Source organism: Mchenga conophoros, linkage group LG1 (genome assembly GCF_057382185.1).
Source record: "Mchenga conophoros isolate Kocher_MC1m ecotype Shallow Benthic linkage group LG1, M_conophoros_male_GT1.1, whole genome shotgun sequence".
Lineage (NCBI taxonomy): Eukaryota > Metazoa > Chordata > Actinopteri > Cichliformes > Cichlidae > Mchenga > Mchenga conophoros.
In genome coordinates this window covers 42,824,299-42,842,893 of record NC_140526.1, presented here as the reverse complement: position 1 = coordinate 42,842,893, position 18,595 = coordinate 42,824,299, and the positions used below count along the sequence as shown (strand labels likewise).

At 41.1% G+C, this 18,595-nt stretch overlaps 2 protein-coding genes across 4 annotated transcripts; both read left to right on the top strand.

Annotated features, from left to right (window-relative positions):
- The first annotated feature begins 1,241 nt into the window (after nucleotides 1–1,241).
- LOC146583923 (uncharacterized) lies at nucleotides 1,242–17,045 on the top strand. Its single transcript, XM_085279180.1, has 6 exons — nucleotides 1,242–1,497; nucleotides 3,832–3,873; nucleotides 12,021–12,404; nucleotides 13,934–14,050; nucleotides 15,940–16,030; nucleotides 16,118–17,045. The coding sequence occupies exons 2-6, from the start codon at nucleotides 3,834–3,836 to the stop codon at nucleotides 16,428–16,430; spliced, it is 945 nt and encodes a 314-aa protein (XP_085135306.1). The 5' UTR covers nucleotides 1,242–1,497; nucleotides 3,832–3,833; the 3' UTR covers nucleotides 16,431–17,045.
- LOC146583924 (uncharacterized) lies at nucleotides 6,291–8,616 on the top strand. Of its 3 annotated transcripts, none has more exons than XM_085281454.1 (3): nucleotides 6,291–7,120; nucleotides 7,292–7,334; nucleotides 7,431–8,616. In XM_085281454.1, the coding sequence occupies exons 2-3, from the start codon at nucleotides 7,292–7,294 to the stop codon at nucleotides 8,024–8,026; spliced, it is 639 nt and encodes a 212-aa protein (XP_085137580.1). In that variant the 5' UTR covers nucleotides 6,291–7,120; the 3' UTR covers nucleotides 8,027–8,616. The 3 variants fall into 3 exon arrangements, with proteins under 3 accessions (XP_085137580.1, XP_085137567.1, XP_085137576.1); XM_085281450.1 differs by having other exon boundaries at nucleotides 6,292–7,120; nucleotides 7,287–7,334; nucleotides 7,431–8,614; XM_085281441.1 differs by having other exon boundaries at nucleotides 6,291–7,334.
- Nucleotides 17,046–18,595: the final 1,550 nt, after the last annotated feature.

Genomic DNA, 18,595 nt, shown 5'->3' with positions numbered 1-18,595 from the left:
TAATCAGCATCATGGGCTCATCCGATTAGAATGAGAATAAGCAGTCATCTAATCGTTCACAGGGTTCTCCTTTCATTCCCAAATCAATAAAGGAAAGACACACATGGACTGCCAATGCTCTGCTGCCGCCCCGTGTGGGAGTGAAGAAAGAGTGAGCCAAAAGTGAATGCAGTCCTTATATAATGTGTGACAGGTGAGTGCAATTAAGGACAAGCACCACACCCAATCAAAGGGGAGAGAAGTAAACAAGGTGCATCTGGTGAAGTGAGTGGGTGTGCTGGGATGTGCTAAAATCTGGATCTTTACAACAGTCACCTTTCATGTTACATATTCAGGTGGAAAACCTGTATCTCTCTCTCTAATTCACATACATGTATTCTGTCGTGCTTCTACTGACATTGTAGTCTATAGTTTCCCTCCCTTCCTCCTTACTAATCCTCTGCTCTTCCTGATTCAGGAGCTGTGCTCCATCTGTCCTCCTCTCTTTCAGTTCATCAAAGTACTCTCATATCTGAACACATGCTCTTCACCTCTAAGCACATTTTGATCTCTATCCTTAATCTGCTGCACATCCTTTCCAGCTCGTTCTCTCAAACAGTGCAAGTCATTTTCTCCTCAGTGCCAGGCCTCACATACAACTCAATTCAGTTTTATTTATATAGCACCAAATCACAACAACAATCTCCTCAAACCACTTGTAATCCTACAAATTATACAAAGAAAATGTAGAAAACCCCAAGAATCAATCTAATTCCATTTCCCTATGAGGAAGCACATCGTCAGTGGGAAGCAGGCTTAGGAAAGAGGCAGCCATCTGCTGGGGGGAGGAAGACAAGACAAAAGACCTGCCGTGGAGGAGAGCCAGAGATGAATAATTAATGATTAAATGCAGAGTATAAACACGAGTGAAAAGGGGAGAAACACCCATTAATATACCTTCCAGAATCTTTTTATATACACAACAAGATGTGCTTTTCTTTCTTGACACAGAGGTTATTCACCTCTCCACAAGTGTGCTATAAAAATGAATCTTTTTACAGCCAGCAGTTAGCCCGCAGGCGTTTGACCAATGAGTCATGTACCTTTACAAACAGAAAAACCAAGGTTGCAACGAGGTCATATAAATAGTAACTATGCAACAGGGTCAAAGACCTGAAATGCAACCGTCTGAACTTTGGTTCAAAGACTTTGCAGCACTTTTGTGAGAATGAGTTTCATATTGATATCAAAGATTAACAGGACAGCATGACTGAGTTATAGCAGAACAGCAACCGGCTTCAGCTTCACATAGTAGTTCTGTTTAATAATTCAACAAAATATCACAGTGTTTCTGTTTATGGGCTTTAACGCAATCAGCGTTCAGAAAAAGAAGGTGGAGTAATGAAACATTGGACAGTCTCCTCCCCATTCACTTTGGAAAGTCTCATTTTTAGCCTTCTGCCTGCATAGCACACAGATACTCTCTCCTTTCTTCTGCCAGAGCTGGAGCATCAAAAAGTAAGTACACTATCAGTAAATATAGACGGTTTCTTGTGATTTACGTAAGTGTAACCAGCAGGTTTCTATGAAGGGGAAAGTTGTTTCACAGTTTGTTTCATGCTGTTTGCAAAAAAAACCCAAAAAACAAAACATTTCTTTTTGTGCCACAGACTAGTTCTGAAGAGAGGGACATGTTTCATCAGAAACAAAATAAGTATTACATCTGTGCAAGTGATCCAAAGGTGTGCTGAAAATAAGACGTCTTTGCAGTCAAACAGCACTAAGAAACAAAATACTTGGGGTAGTCTGATAGAAGTAATTAAAAAGGGAAGAGGGATAAAGACATTAAAAATATGTTATGGATAAAATGAATGATTAGTACTAATAATGATTTTAAGCCCTTAAATTAGGATGATGGTGAGAGGTTAGCTGCTGAACCTTTTGAAAATCAGCAGTGATAATGAGTCAGACTGAAGCTTATCAGTGCCACATCCCATATAAATGTCTTTGAACACATTCCCAGAAAGTTGATTGCATTTTGAGAAGGAGAAATGTTTTGTCACAACCAGGTGACTTTTTCATCCTCAGCTGACCGCAGGTTTCTCCGGCCTTCATAATCATTAATCATACTAGCTGAAAAATTGTATGTAACAATCATAAAACTGACCTAATATTCAAATGTATGGTTAGAATGTGACTTGTACTCTAAAAGTGCTTTGAGTGGTCAGTAATATTAGAAACACATTATGGAGATTTATATTCAATTTTATTTTATTTATACAGCGCCAATAAATCACAACAAAAGTCACCTCAAGGCGCTTTATATTGTAAGGTATACACTACAATAATACATGCAGAGAAAATCCAATCATATGACCCCCTATGAGCAGCACTCTGGCAACAGTAAAGCAATATCCAGAGTGTGATTAGTGAGTGGTGGGTGGGTTCTTTTACATTTTGAAAGAAGCCAACAGAGTCTAATAAGAGATTAAATGCCGTGATTTTAGCATCTACATGGATGTTAACATCACACAATAATGATTTTATCTGAGCTGAGCACTAAATCAGATAAAAATGCTGAGAAATCAGACCAAAACTCTCTGTCAGGCCCAGGTGGATGATAGATGATTACAAATAAGACAGATTTTTGAGTTTTCCACCTAGGGTGGGCAAGGCATCAGGCTTTCAAATGAATTAAAAGTGTCTGGGTCTTTGGTTGATTAATAGGCTGGTGTGGAAAACTGCTGCCACACCGACCCCTCGGCCTGTGCTTCGAGGTTTCTGGTAGGTAGAATGACTCGGGGGTGTTGATTCATTTAAACTAACATAATCCTCCTGCTGCAACCAGGTTTCTGTAAGGCAGAGTAAATCAATTTGTTCATCAATTATCAACTCATGTACAAACAGAGACTTGGAGGAGAGAGACCTAATGTTTAATACTCCACATTTCACTGTTTTACTCTTTGGTGAAGATGTGGATACTGTATTGTTCTTTCTTTGCGATTTTTTATGTTTAAGTTGTTTTTTTCTCACCATATTATATTTATATGCAAGGTATATATCTGGAGTTGACTGGCTCATCACATGCTTGTTCAAATAGGTCTTTACAATGAGATTTGTTCACTGTGAGCCAGACAGAGAAGTGACTTCTGACACAGCTGACACTCTTCAAAGTTGCATGGATGAAAGCAATGCTTTTAGACTGAACAGTTGTATTGCTTCATCAGTACGTTTGGTCCAGTGGGTAATCTTGGCACATGGTCTAAACTTTGTCTCTCTGACCCATACATTATATGGTTGCCTATTAAAAGAATAAATATTATTTGAAATGTTTTATTCATATAGTTTTATGATGATTCTGGTGACACCTACAAGCTGAAATATGTCAGTCAAGCACTAAAGGTGTTTTGAAACAACGTGAACACTATACAACTATTTTTTTTACTGGCTGTGGAAATAACATACACCACTATTCTCTATGTACTGCTGGTTCTTTGGATGTGTGCTCACTTTCCTCTTGGTTGACCAGAATAAATCTGTCACTGTGCTGGCTCTCTCTTATCTGCATGTAAACATGTATAAAAAACATAGTTAGTATAGTCTTGTAATCAGAATAGAATACAATAGAATACAAAATGTAACCCTCCTGTCAGTAGCACAAAAGATTAAAAGTGCAAGATAAGGAATAAAAGAGATGAAATAATGGGCATATAAAAGAAATGTACTGATAATAAATAGATGTATAGTCAATGTATGTTTGATATCAACAGGATGATATTGCTGCACTTGGCATTATATTGTACAGCTTCTATTGAGTGTTCTGAAAGAATCCCCTTACTCTGTCTTTTTCAGATATGTTTGATGCCAGGATCTTACTGTTGCTGCTCCTGTCTGGTAAATAACCTTGTTATTCAAACACATTTTGAAATGATTTTATTAATACTTAATATAATATATACAGTCCCGATCAAAAGTTGAAGACCACTTGAAAAATGGCAAAAAACCCAAAACAAACAAACAATATTTTGCATGGTTGGATCTTAACAAGGTGCCAAGTACAAGTGTGACCGTTGGGCTGTATGTGTGGTCCAACTTGTGGACGATGGGCATGTCGGGGAAGTGGACCCCAGAGTCAGTATCCTCCTCCTGATAGTCGCCCTCTACTGGCTCCTGCTGGAGGGCAGGGGCTGGGAGGGGTTGCAGGAGGATGGGCCTGGCCTCACGCAGATAGGAGAGTGGATGCCATCCGAGGGCCAAGAAACTTCACCATTGCCTGTGAGGCATCCACTATCCCCACTTTGCCCACTTAGGCATGGTGGAAAGAGGAGAGCTGGCAGGGTAGGGAAGCCAGGTGAGTGGAAGTGGCCAGCAGCTCAGGTGCAATGTCAGGGTCCCCAGAACCTGCCAGCATGTGATGGGACAGGTGATGCAGGTAGAGGGATGAAATGAACACCAAATTGGTTAGACAAGCCTGGGTAGACATAGCCCCGTGTAGCCTAGCCAGCAGGGAGTCCGTAACCTTAGTTACAGGGAGTCAATGAGCAGGGAGTTCCTGCTAGGTGTTCTAGCTCTTTCTTGGCCTTCCCAGAAAACAACACACAAATAAACACTGACTGCCCCGGCTTCAACAGATAAGCCATTAGTTTCTACATTACTGCTCGTGAACTTGCAAGACCGTGGGAACAGGGGGGCGCCCGCGACGTCAGAGAACTCACTGACCTCAGGCAGCCACTGCCAGGATCCGCTGTCTGTGTGAAATGTGTGACCATGGGCAATATGCCAGGGGAATGGCTGGCTCCAGGATCCCATGTGAGCACGAAGTGTGCAACCCGCAAGACCGCAAGACAAGGCACCAGCAACTAGAATCAGTGCAGCTTAGAGCTTTTTTTTCGGCTGCTGAGACAGGCTCCCCACCACAAAGGTAAATGGACACACACTGCTACTACACATTGAACTACACACCATACACACACTGTACATGCATGCACACTGCCAAGTGGAGATCAAACCTCAACATTGAAGTTTACCGAAAGCCCACACACACGGACCAGTACCTCCTTTTTGGCTCCCACCACCCTCTGGAACACAAACTTGGAGTAATTAGGAACCTGCAACACCAGGAAGAAAATGTTCCCTCTAAGCCAGAAGGGAAAACGAAGGAACACACACATGTGAAGTAAGCTCTTAAAATGTGGTTATCTCAATTGGGCTTTCATGAAAATAGCGAAGATGGGTAGGAAAGAAGGTTTCAATTAATTAGGGAGAAACAGAATGACAAATGGAACAACACTGTCATCCCTTATGTAGCAGGTTTATCAGAGGAACACAGCAGAGTCTTCTCCAAGGATCACATCCCAGTGCACTTCAGCCACTCTTAGACAAAAACTGGTTCATCCCAAGGACAAAACTCCCAACCACAAGCTAAACAACGCACTGTACGCTGTGCAGTGTAGTGAGGAGTGCTCAGACCTCTACATAATGCACAACACAAAATATAAGAGCCACCTCGATGGGACAAGACTCCGCTGTACATGTCTGTCTAAAAGACAAAGGTCACTCTTTCAAGGATGCTGACGTTCACATCTTTTACAGAGAAGACAGATGGTTTGAAAGAGGAATGAAAGAGGCCATCTATGTTCACTGTGAATGATGATCCTTGAACAGAGGTGAATTTTCTGCCACCTATAATGCAGTTTTTCCCTTCCCAGGCACCTTAACCTCCTAGGACCTGGCGTCCACATATGTGCAGAGATGGGCAAGTAATCGGGGCAAAAAGTAATCGGATTACAGTAACGCGTTACAAGTAACGCGTTACTGTAATCCGATTACTTTTTTCAAGTAACGAGTAAAGTAAGGGATTACTATTGCAAAAACGGTAATTAGATTACCGTTACTTTCCCGTAGGAACGCTGCGTTACTGCGTTACTAAAACCGTGATTTTTTTGCGAGAATGTCTCATGACAGTGACGTAAGCGAGCACGACGTTCGTGACAACAGCTGTGTGCAGATCAACAATGGATCACATATCGAGTGCAGAGAGAGTATGAGCGTGCAGCGTTTAAAGCGTGGAAGTACTGACCTTACTTTGAGTTTGATTCCATAAAAAGTGACAAAAACATTAGTGTCCGCTGTGCGTGGGAAGAAAACTTCTTTTTACAGCGAAAAAAACCCCTAAACTTCCAAACAAGCACCGAGTAGCTACGACGTAATGGGAAACTCACAGAGAAACTCGCGGATTCTTCCACTGACCGCGCCACACCTGCACCAGGGTAAACCTCCGCCTACCCTACTCCTGCTTTACAGGTGAAAATAGAGCAACAGGACCGCTGAGTCTTTGACTTTATTTATTTTCTGCTGTGTTTTACTTGCATCTATTTGAAAGACTGAGTGTAAACACAACAAATATTTTATTTTATGTGCTGGAATGTGCAGGAAATAAGTTTAAATATTAAACTAATTTATTCAAGTCAGAGAATGTTGCATATAATTACATGTTTGCTTGATGCATAAAGTTAAAAGATTAAAACTGATAAAACAAGTTTTAAAAAGAGAGACTTTTCCATTTGATTACATTTTGTATGATGATTATGCAGAAAAAGTAGAATTGGGCTGAGAGATCTATCACTTTATCACCTATTCAGGTTGTAAATCGTGTTTTTTAAAAGTAACTAAGTAACTAATTACTTTTTTGGGCGAGTAATCGGTAATTAGTTACTGATTACTTTTTTCAAGTAACTTGACCAACACTGATCACTACTTAGAAATGGCTGTCTGTTAGCATGGTTATGTTTTTTAAATATCAGTATATTGTGATTTATACTGATTTTTGTGTTAGAAAAGGGCTAACACCTCCCTCCATCAGGGTCATAGGGTACCTGGAGTACAGTGGCTACATTGGTACTCCTGAAGTAAGCTTACATAAGCCCTGATGAAGGCCATCAGAGTTGGCCTTCCTGAGGTGGAATTTTAAGGAACAGTCATGGGATGGAACTCTGGTAGTTCTTATGACATCACAGCTATTGCACAGTTACAGTGCAGGTTTAAATGTTACAACTGAAACATATTTATGACTTCAGCAACAAGCAGATACACACACAGCTGAACTAGGACATTTTCATAGAACAGTTTCTTTGAAAAAAAGGTGAGTTTTGGGGGAACTGCTTTATAAGTGAAACTTACTTTTGATGCTGTAACTTTGATAGCTGATGGTAGATATTTACAGTGAGATTTTTGAGCATGCCCTACAGTACAGATGGGAAATGTACTGCTTAACTTGAATAACTTATGTCTTTGTGGGATCTTTAAAGTTCAGATGATGGAACAAGGAGATGGGGCCCATGCTCAGCCTAATGAGGGTAAGAACTTGATCTGTTATTGTACAAGAGAAACGTAATGCAGTGTTGAAGTTTCTTTTGATTAGCTGTGACTTTGCTAACTGAACTTTCATGTAGAGCAACCACTCTTGGCTGAAGGTGGTAACTGGGGAGATATGGACAACGTCTTTGAAAATGGTGTGGAACATGTTATAATATTTTTACCACGTGAAGTTGCGAGACTTTGGGAGCCAGAGCAGCTTAACAACAACAATGATCACATCAATCAGAATAATTTCTTCAACATTCGTTTTGAAATTGATGACAGCAACTCTGATGATGGACATGATGACAGCAACTCTGATGATGGAAATGACCACAATAACAGAGATACTGAAAATGACCACAATTATTGCAATTATAATAATGATGATCAAAATGCTGACAGCAGCAACGATGAAGAGGAACGCAATGAAGCTCATCAAGATGAAAGTGACCTTGCTGCTGCTGAGGTTGACTATGAAGCCAACCCGGATGAAGGAGAAGCAGCGGAGGATCTGCTTCCTGGAGGATTTAGGAGACAGTTTAGAGAGGAAGACAGTGATGATGAGAAAAGTAATGCAAGCAAACAGTTCCACTGGTGGGATGAATTTGCTGACAGCGACTCTGAAGAACAAGACTCCCTACTTGAAGGCAATAAAGAAAGCGATGAGGGTGATGAAGATGAGAGGTGAATCCAAAAGTGACATGCCAACCGTCACTCAGAGTGACTGAATGGAACCTCTTTAATAAAAATGCATCTTCTACTCAGTTGTCTTTTGATTAAATGCGAGCACTGCAACACTCTTGTTTTTAAAAAGATATAAAACTGCTTTTGTAAAACCAAATTACTCTTGCAGAATAGACGTACCAAGGTATGGTAGTATTCTGATTCTGATATTTAAACACAATCAATGTGCCATCCTACAAAAACAACTTTACAACTTTTTTTGATAAAATCAAGGACTCAGCGGGCCTGTTGCTCTATTTTCACCTGTATAGCAGGCGGATGTTTGCCCTGGTGCAGGTGTGCCGCAGCGGTCAGTGGAAGAATCCGTGAGTTTGTCTGTGAATTTCCCATTACGTGTCGTAGCGTACTGGGCGCTTGCTAGTGATGTGCGATACCACTGATTTCCTTTCCCATCCGATACCAAGTAATATTCAGGGTGGTATCGACGATACTGATCCGATACTTTGTACAAAAACGGATTTTATTTATTGTATCTCAAATTATAGCGTCATAATGATTACAGGATATTCAGATTACTTGTTCTTATCACGTAATAATGCAGAGTTCATCATATAGAAATAAAAAACCTGAAGTTGTGCCTATTTGAACACGTTGCCTGCCTGCAGCACTAAAGGACTCCGTGAGAGACTCTCACCCTAGCACCACCTGTCCCTGTCCTCCTCTTCAGTCTCAACATACGCTCCTCATATTCTGTGATATGATTTACTCTGAGGTGTTTGACAAGGTTAGTGATGTTGCCACAACCATACATGCCAACCCTCCCGATTTTTCCGGGAGAATCCCACCTTTCTCCAGATTTTCCACCCGGACAACAAAATTGAAAAACCATATGGCAGAATTCATAGCGGGCCCAGCCAATTCCAGTCTCCAACAATGACGGCAGCTACTTAGTTTTATTATCACTCTTATTTCTCTTTCTGGGTCACAAAAAACTTTTAACATATTTTCAGGTGAGGATGTAGCTGTGTAAACTTCAAATATCTGAGCCGACACATCGTCTTCAAACCCCCGAGGTCTTTCACCACTCGGGTTAAACATGATGTACAAGTCACTTTGATAACTTAAAAATGTTCTTGTTTGGCTTTTTCAGTGTTTTATTTGTTCGTGAGTAAATCGGTTTGGCTGAGATTAAAGTTATTAGATTAAATTAAATGTAACTTTATTACTCCCTCGGGAGGGTTCCCCAGGGTTTTCACACAGCTGAATAAACGTCAAACAGAAAACTGATCAAACAGAAGTGTGAGACGGTCGAGAGTTTACGCCAGCGCCCGGCAGGGCTGTGCAGAGAGGCTTAAAGGGGCGGGTGCTCAAAGTTAAAAAGGGGCACATTGAACCAGGCTGAATAACAACAACACACATTCATCAAGAATCTAATATGGGCAACAAGGCAAAGCAAACGTAGCCGATGGTTTACATGATGGGTACAATGTTGCTGTTGAGGGGTTGCTGTGGATAGTGCTGGAGGGCAGGGCTGTGTTGATCTGAGACTGTAGACATTAAAAAGTCCACAGGAGAGATGGTAGCTGATTAAACAAGTGTCATGAGATAATAACAAAATGCAAAGATTGGTGACAGCGCTTGGAACCATAAGGCAACAAAAACTGTGAGAAATAAATTAGGCTCTGCCTGTGAATCACTCTTTGCTTCTCTTCTTCCTTCCATCATTTCATATATCACTCTCCACTTGCTGTCTATCTGAGAACAAGGCACAACTTGCTATTGCAATAAACTATAATCTAATTATCCACACCTAACAACTCCTGCACTTAATCTATAATAAAATGATGACAGAAAAATGTTATAGCCCTGCCTTTAGTAGCCTCACACAGCTCCTGCTGTTTCCTCCTCATGTCCTTACCAGCCATGTCTGCACAATGTTATATCATGAGTAATAATTAAAAAAAATCCATCTAAATAAAACACACATGCACGCACACACAGGGACATTTTAGACCTTCTTCAGAATACTGTATATACTATGGGCATCACGGTGCTGATCCAGAATCCTTACATTATTATTTATTACTAGAGCTACAATAATAAAGCAATGAGGAGGGGGAAGTAATAAATATGAAATAATGTCATTATGATGATTCCATTTGTTTCACTATCCACTCTGTGCAGGGCAAAGCTTATTACATTTTTGAACTGTAGAGATACAAAAATTTTACTGCTGTAAAATCCAAATTTTGTCTTATTTAAGTATCAATCAAACTAGATGGGGACATTTTTGACTCCTGAGGACCACCGGTGTGATTACGTGCTGCCATTTAAAAAATTTAAATGGTTCAAAAAAAATTCTCACTAAAGTTCAACATACAGCACTCTGTAGTTAGTCAGATAGTCAAAATTATCTAAACAATTAAATATTTAATTTTCTCAATTTGTTTTCGCTAAAAAACAGGGTGTGGTTTTTGTAAAGAAGGTCTGGTGGCCCTAAAATGTAAAATGTTGAGTAAATTTTGTGTTAATGTGTTGGTCTTAAGTAAAACTAAGGTGTAACACTGAATTGATTGACAATTTATACTTTATACTTTAAAAAACAGTCAAATGAAGTGGGGACATTTTTGACCCCTGAGGAGCAAAGCTGTATGGAAATCGGGAGGACATTATGAGGGTTAAACTGACCACTAACCCTCCTCCAAAACAGAAGTCAAAGTTCCAAACATGAATTCAGCAATGAGTAGCTCCAGCGTTATTGTTGATCACTTTAAAAACTCGATGCGCCATGCTTGATGCAAGCGTTTCTATGAAGTGAGTGGGAAAATTTCTCCAAGTGGTGAAATGATAAATGGCCTGCATTTATATAGCGCTTTACTAGTCCCTAAGGACCCCAAAGCACTTTACACATCCAGTCATTCCCATATACATTGTAGCCACAGCTGCCCTGGGGCGCACTGACAGAGGCGAGGCTGCCGGACACTGGTGCCACCAGGCCCTCTGACCACCACCAGTAGGCAAACATAGTATCTTGCCCAAGGACATTTGGCATGCAGCCAGGAGGCAGCCTGGGATCAAACCACCAACCTTGTGATTAGTGGCTGACCTGCTCTGCCACCTGAGCTACAGCCACCCATAGCTGAAGACAACTGCATGAAGGGCATCTACTGTCTGGAACTGTTGTCCATTTTTGTAAATTTGAAAACATCTCAGGTGGGATCTGCTTGTCACGTCAGTAACATTGGAAACCATCAGCACCATCGAGGTTTAATTTTTTTCTCATCAGAGTAAAACTTTCTTCCACCTTTCAATGTCCCATGTTTGGTGGTCTCTTGCAAAGTGCAAAACAGAGACGTTTTAGTTTGAAGACGTTTTTTGTTTTTAAAGCCCTTCAGTCTCAGATGTCGTCTGATGGTTATGCGATTGCGGTCGGCACCAGTAAAAGCCTTAATTTGGGTCAAGGATTGTCCAGTGTCTTGACGGACAGCCAGTTGGATCCTCTGGTTCAGTGCTTGTGACATTTCTTTGGGTCTTGCCACTTGATTTTTTTTGTTCCATAACCCTCAGGATCATCTAAGAAATTCCAAATGACTTTCTTACTGTGTCCCACCTCAGCAGCGATGGCGTGCTGTGAGAGACTTATGCAGTTCAACAACCCAACCACATTCAAAAAGGGAAAGTTTTTTTTTGCCTTTGCCGTCAGAACATCATGACAGTTTGACTACCTGACAGAAAATGACAATGAATTGACATTTTTACACAGATATGGCCTTTTAAAGGCATGTGGTCCTAAACTTTTGATCAGCTGTAAAACAGCCTGTTTCAGTTTAAGCGTTATTTTAAATCAATTGCATGCTCAAAAAAATGTTTTGTCTCACTCGCATTTTGTCTTGTTCCATGTTGAAGCTCTACTTGGAACCTTGTTAAGCTCCAACCATGTAAAATATCATTTTTTAAGTGGTCTATATCTAACGTTGTTATACTGTCAACACCTGCAGGGGCAAGAGCATTCATGATCCACAACACCCAGCACAACCTGTGTCTGGAAGATTCAGCAGATACAGGTGAAGTCCAATTGAAGACATGCAACCTAGACTCTGAATATCAGCAGTGGATCTGGATCAGTCGGGACATGCTGATGTGTGTCGCATCATCTAGGTGTCTGTCAGCCCAGCACGAAGGGCCAGTGCACACCCAGGATTGCCATGAACCCGAGGTGGATGCTGCTTGGTTAATATGGGACTGTGACCGGGACCAACTGATCAGTAGAAAGCTATCAATGCTTCTGTCACACAATGGCCAGCATGCGATCCTCGTACAACACAGCAAACACCCAAAGTGGAGATCTCTGGATCAGGGGGACATCTGCCAGGAAAGATTCAGTAAGACTCAGTAGTTATTGAACAGAAAGCAGCTTTTCTGTTCTTTGCACACTTTTCACACTGAAGCAGGATTTATGGTCCACCAAAGACAGCGGGTTCACTGCCCACTTTAGTCCAGGGCCTGCCTGTAGGCCTGCAGTCTGCCTCTGTTGTCAGATGGAGGCAGTGTACAAAGTGTGTGTAACAGCTGGTCTGCAGGCCACTGTTGCTCTTTTAGATTTTGGTCTGTCAGCCGGCAGCAGAGAAGTTCTAACACACAAAGAGAGTTAAAAACAATGAAAATGTCCACCGCAGCCACTGTGCTTCTTTATGTTGGACTTTTGTAGTTTAGTGAACTCTGCTATCACTCTTTCCTCTATTCTGACTCACTTATTAACCAGTCTACATTTGGCAGATGCTTATGTCATACGCTTCCAACAACATGCAGTCAGGATATTGGATGACTGCACGGGAATGTATCTAGGGTGGGTGGAACCCCCACCATTCGACTGAAAACATGTACGCGGACACACCGTAAATCCTGCTTTAGCAATACGCAACACGTTCACATATAAGTAGAAAAGGAACTCGGACAAATTTAAAGTGAAAGTGCAATAATGTGATTTCATGAAAATATATTGAAGTAGTCAAAAAGTAGTTAATATTATTAAGTATTCTATTAAAGTGTTCATTTATCACTTTAATTCTTCAGCTGAAAAAGGTGGAGCTCATTTAAACGTCAGTGAATTTCTTTCACTAATCTTGTCTAAATCAAACTTGTCCATACTATTGTGCTTATTAGTGACCTGTGTTTTTTGATTGCAATAAAGATAGAAAAGCAAAGAAAACTCATTGCAGAACATTCTTGTCATGAGAGACTGTGAGTCAGCTAGCAGTTAGAAAGCTGGATCCACATAACGTACTTTGTATGTGTCAAAGTATCCTTGGGCACGATACAGAATCCCAAGTTGTCCTGATATATCCACTGGAGTGTGAGTGTTAGATCAAAGTGTATAGATAAGAGCTGTATGAATGTGTGTGTGATCGTGTGGATGAGACTTGTGTTAGAAAGTGCTTTGAGGAGGTCAGGTCACAGTGACCTGAATCTTTGGCCAACAAAATCTTTACAGTTTATCACTAAGGAACTCAAAATATATTACATTCAGAAGAGTATGTTTAATGAACAGCACATGTAAATGTTAAATGGACTAATTCTTGTATAGCGCTTTTCTACTCTCCCAGAGCACAGAAAGCGCCCAACATGCCAAATTCACCCAATCACGCAAGCACTTTTCTTCTAAGCTTTTTAGTGCTTCCTAACATGCGTACACATTTATAATGCGATGGATGCATCCGAGAGCAACTTGGGGTTAGTATCTTGCCCAGTGATACTCTGCATGCATACTTGGCAGTAGAGGACCTGCTCTCCTGCCACTTCATCATTACTGGTACAGAGACAAATTTAAGAGCTGATACTGAAATCCTCAGTTTGCTACATTTGTGTTTGACAATCAAAGCTTCTGTGGGGTCTGTCTGTGTGTCCTCTTAAGGACATCGGAGAGCTTCTGACGATTTGACGTACGAGGATGAAGCACAAACAGGAGAGCTGACAGCTATGACAAAGGAACAAAGAGAGTATCTACGTTGGTTCTACCGCACAGAGGACCGTAAGTGCTGCTCCTGCTAGAATACTTGATCCAAATGGATGTGTAACATGAAATACTTGGTAATTTGGATAGTCTGCAATATTTTTTTTCCTGAGACATAGTATGCTGTGTGAAGTAGCATAACATAAGCAGCATGAGAGGTGATAGGAAGACAGCATCTGCAGACTGTTCAAGTTTCCTTTAAGTGTTCTTTATTTTCTGGCGTCGCCTTTCAACAATTGTTTCACAAAAACATAAGAACCTGTCAAAATCTCACCTGCTTTATACAGAATTCTACTCACACCTGGATCTCATTAACCTCTACAATTGGGAAAACAGGATAGACTAAGCAACACAACACAGTCTAGACAAAGAAACAGGAATAAAATGATTTTTCCACTTAACTCATTCACCCAACTAAACAGTTTGAAAAGTCAATCTCTTCACTTAATCTGACTCGTGAAGTTATTTTAAATGAAATAAACAATTTTACACAAAAGAAACACCTCTTCATTTGGTTACACCCAATTGACATAATCAGTGACATCATATCCTATAAAATCAGGAAGTACTGTTTTACACATAGGACCTGCTCAAAGGAACACACAATGGTAAGTATAACCAAGCTACATAAACAAATGAAAGATTCAAATCAATTAATGATGAAGTGAATATAACCAATGCTACCACAAACAGACCCGGGATAGTATGTAGAGCCAAGGTTGCATGTGCTGTGTTTACATTAAAGTAGTGATGGGTAGATGAGGCCTCGTGAAGCCTTTCAGCACATTCCCCAAACTGTATCTGTGTCGACACAGTGTTGCTGTTTTGCTCCATACCGACACCTGCTGGACCTTAAATATCATTGCAGGCACCTTACTTGAGACTCAACAGACACTGATTCAATGACCTAGTCATACTTGTACACACTGTAAGCTATTGTACTTTCCATGGAATCATTTTATATCTTTTACATTGCAACTATTGCAGACATCTTTAAAATATATTGTGAATGACATTAAGTGAAAATTAAAATGACAGTATTGTGAATGTAATATTACCCATTTAAATGTAATTGATTCAGAGTTTATTATAAGTTTTTATTCAGAAAAATTCGGCATCTTTTAAACACAGCTGTATCGATCACGTGACTTTTTCTTAAAGCGACGCACGCACCGATACAGGTTTCACTCTGTGAGCTTGAGACATGCGTCGGTGCGTCAGTGTTGCTGGACCCATCACTACATTAAAGCATTATGATAGACTATAAGATATCAGAACACAAAATAACAATATATGCAAGTGACAAATGGCAAATGAATTCTGTCCCAGCCACTTTGCCACATGCTGAAAGCTTTTCCATATAGAAAACGGAAACTTGTCGGGGGGGAAAAGCTAAATGATAAAGCTCAGAGCAAGAATTCTGCTCAGCAGTTTCTCAGCTTCATGCTGGTGAACCAGACCACAAGGGTCTTGGCACTGGTTCATTTTCATTACTCATTAGGCTGTCAGGGGGAGTAGCTGTGAACAGCTCGGACTGTTAATTTACACATTTGGCAAAAACGTTGATGCCACATATTTTAGTAAGAAAGCGAGCATTCAAAAATCCAGAGAAATTCGCTGACTAAAAGGTTAGTGTTGTTATGTTGTAATGCTGTCATGTAGAAAATACTGTTATGTCAAATTTTTACATGTTCTAATCAGGGAAACATCTCACATCTGTAGATACGCATTTGTTTTGAGGCTAATATTCTACAGATTATCAAAAATAAAAAGTTGGGAAATACTGACAAGCCCTTATTTAACTCTTGTTTGTGTGTGTGTGTTACTGATTCTGCAGTGTGCATATGATATTCTCATATGAAAGAGGGCAGGGAGGTTTTCAGGTTTTAATTATCCTCGTGTTGCAGCAACCACATGGACATTTGTACTGCTGGGACTGGCCTTTGTCTGCCTTCTTGTTGGTTTTCTTCTCCTGGGAATGGGAGCCATGGCAAATAAGTATGACCCGAAGTTGTTTGACTGCTATTTTTTTGAGAGCGAACATACTGTATATTATATTAAAGGTTTCTGTACTAACTCAAACAGGAGCAGGAAGAAGATAGCCGAGTACAAGGCTGCAACATCTCTGCTTCAGAAAAATGAAGATCAGGAGCTGCTCAAAGAAAACAGCACACACCCAGCATCAGACATGCCACTGCAGGGAAACAAGCCTCACATGTCCAACAGTGACACAAGTGAGCAGAGCAATGCAGGAAATATTGTGGTCACATGGAAAGATGGCAACACCTCCTGCCTGTACCCAGATCCTGCGGTGGAAGAGAAACAGGAGGAAGAGAGGAAAGAGAAAATAACAGCTGCTGAGCTCGACTCTCCAGATGAAGTGAAGATTATGAGCTGAAGAGGTCACAGTGAATACCAGCGGCAGTGGCAGTGTTTGCTTTAATAATTGATCATAATTTTCTGATTATTCTTATTTTCATGACTTCAGAGTGAAATTTTATGAAACCCTCAAATGATCAGAAAACAGTTCTCTTTTTTATTCATTCCTAATAAAGCTCATAACAGTTTACATTACAGTTTCAGTGGGTGGTTGCGCTCATAAAATGTGTCCACGTGGGAACAAAAGTTGTATAAAAATGGTTCCCTGTAAAGGTATTCTATAAAAACAGTTTCTGGATGTAAGTTCAGATCTGCTTATGTGTGCTTCCCCCAATGGGCTTCGCCATTGTTAGTTTTGGGGTGGCTAAAGGAGGCAGCTCTGCCCCTGCTGATGGTTCAGTTTCTAGGGCTCCTCTTGTGGTGTTGATGATGATTTTTGGTTTGATGGGCTGTAAAGTTGCTTTCAATAAGGTTCTGTCCACAGGGAGTCTGACAAATAGACACCGAATGTTCTAGTCTTCCTCCATCCTGTGTTGTGAACTGAAATGGGAAAAACTTAATGAGATTTGAGTACTTTTGTGTGTTGTGCTGATGCCTCAGATATTATTGCATCACAATAAATCACTTGCTTTGATCTTGAAGGCCTTTCGGACTTGTCATTGTTCGTATAAATGTCTCTGATATGGGAAAACATTACTTAGCGTAGAGAAAGAATTTCCTTCATGCTGCTCACCACATTGGAAGAGCAAGCTTATAAGGCATGCATGTCTTTTTCTCAGTGACATAATGGTTTGGTTTATCCATCATTTCAGTGGATATATGACAACATTAAGGAGGTCATAAGAAAAACAAACTACGCTGAAAAAAAGGGATTGGCCATCTCTTGGATTTATGTAAGCATCTTGCGTGTATTTAACACAATTGCCTCATGCTTTAAAGTTAAGTGTAACTGTGTCATGTAGAAACTACATGATATGCAGAGAGAGTAGATTAAATCATGTTCGAGTGAAGTAAGTCAATAATATAGCTAAATTAAATAAAATCTTGCTACACCTTTGGATCGTGGTTTGAGGAAGGCCTCCATCTCAAGCCGAAAAAAAAAGTCTACCTTGTAATTTGAGCACAAAAATTTCATGTTTCTATCTTGAACGTTAGGAAATCATGTAGGATCTGTATGAAATTCAACAACTTAATTTCTTCTTGTTGAGATGACCTGATACAAACAATCAATCAATCAATCAGAACTTTATTTGTCACATGTAAGTTGCCCTGCAGTGAAATGGGGACCCCCCGACCTTACATACACAACACAGACATCACATGGGGAGACAGGTCAGGGACCGGTAGTATTACAGAAAAACACTGAAATACAAAACAATGGGAAAGTCCAAGAGGGAAAAAGGAGACCTCTACTCATGCTGAGCTCCTGGGAGGACAGCATGAGAACAGGAAACAAAAAACTCCTCTGCACAGAAAGCACATAAATGTCCACAGCACAACATTATGGAGCACGTGACCAGTAACAGGGGTGGGTGGGGGGTGAGGAGTTGTCCCAAGCAAACACAGCAGCCATCCTGCCCTGCAGCTATTCTTCCAGCGCTGGGCCCAAACCCGCCGTGTTCTCTAGGAGGGAACAAGCATCGACGGCGTTTGGAAAGGGAGGGGGGATGGGGGTGCCTACTGGGGTCAGCGGGGGAGCTGGCCCCAGGGAGGGGTTACCTGCCCCTCCCTTCCTTCCCTCCCCATCTCCAGCTGCCTCTCTCTTCCCGCTGCACCACAACCACCCACACATGCAGGGCCTTGGAGTAGGGGTATGTCACCAGGGTGCAGAGGAGGCTACCCCCCCTCTGTCCCCTTCTGGCTGCCTCTTCCTCAATTTTATCCCACAACTTAGACATTCACATTATTCACACTCTCATTACACATACATATAGGATCTTGGGGGTGGGCACAATCACGGAGTCCAAATTACCATCAGGGTGTACACCCCACCCCTGGCGTCGTTGCCCACCTCTCAATTTTAAATACACTTAGACATTGAGGGCTAGCAGGAGGGACCATGCGCTTACCTGCTGCTCTCTGGCAGGTAGCTCCATGCCCTCCTGGGTTTTAAATGCACCTTAGAACACACATGCATCAACACTACAATGAGCGGGTGGAGGGAGGTTTGGAGTCTTCTCTCAC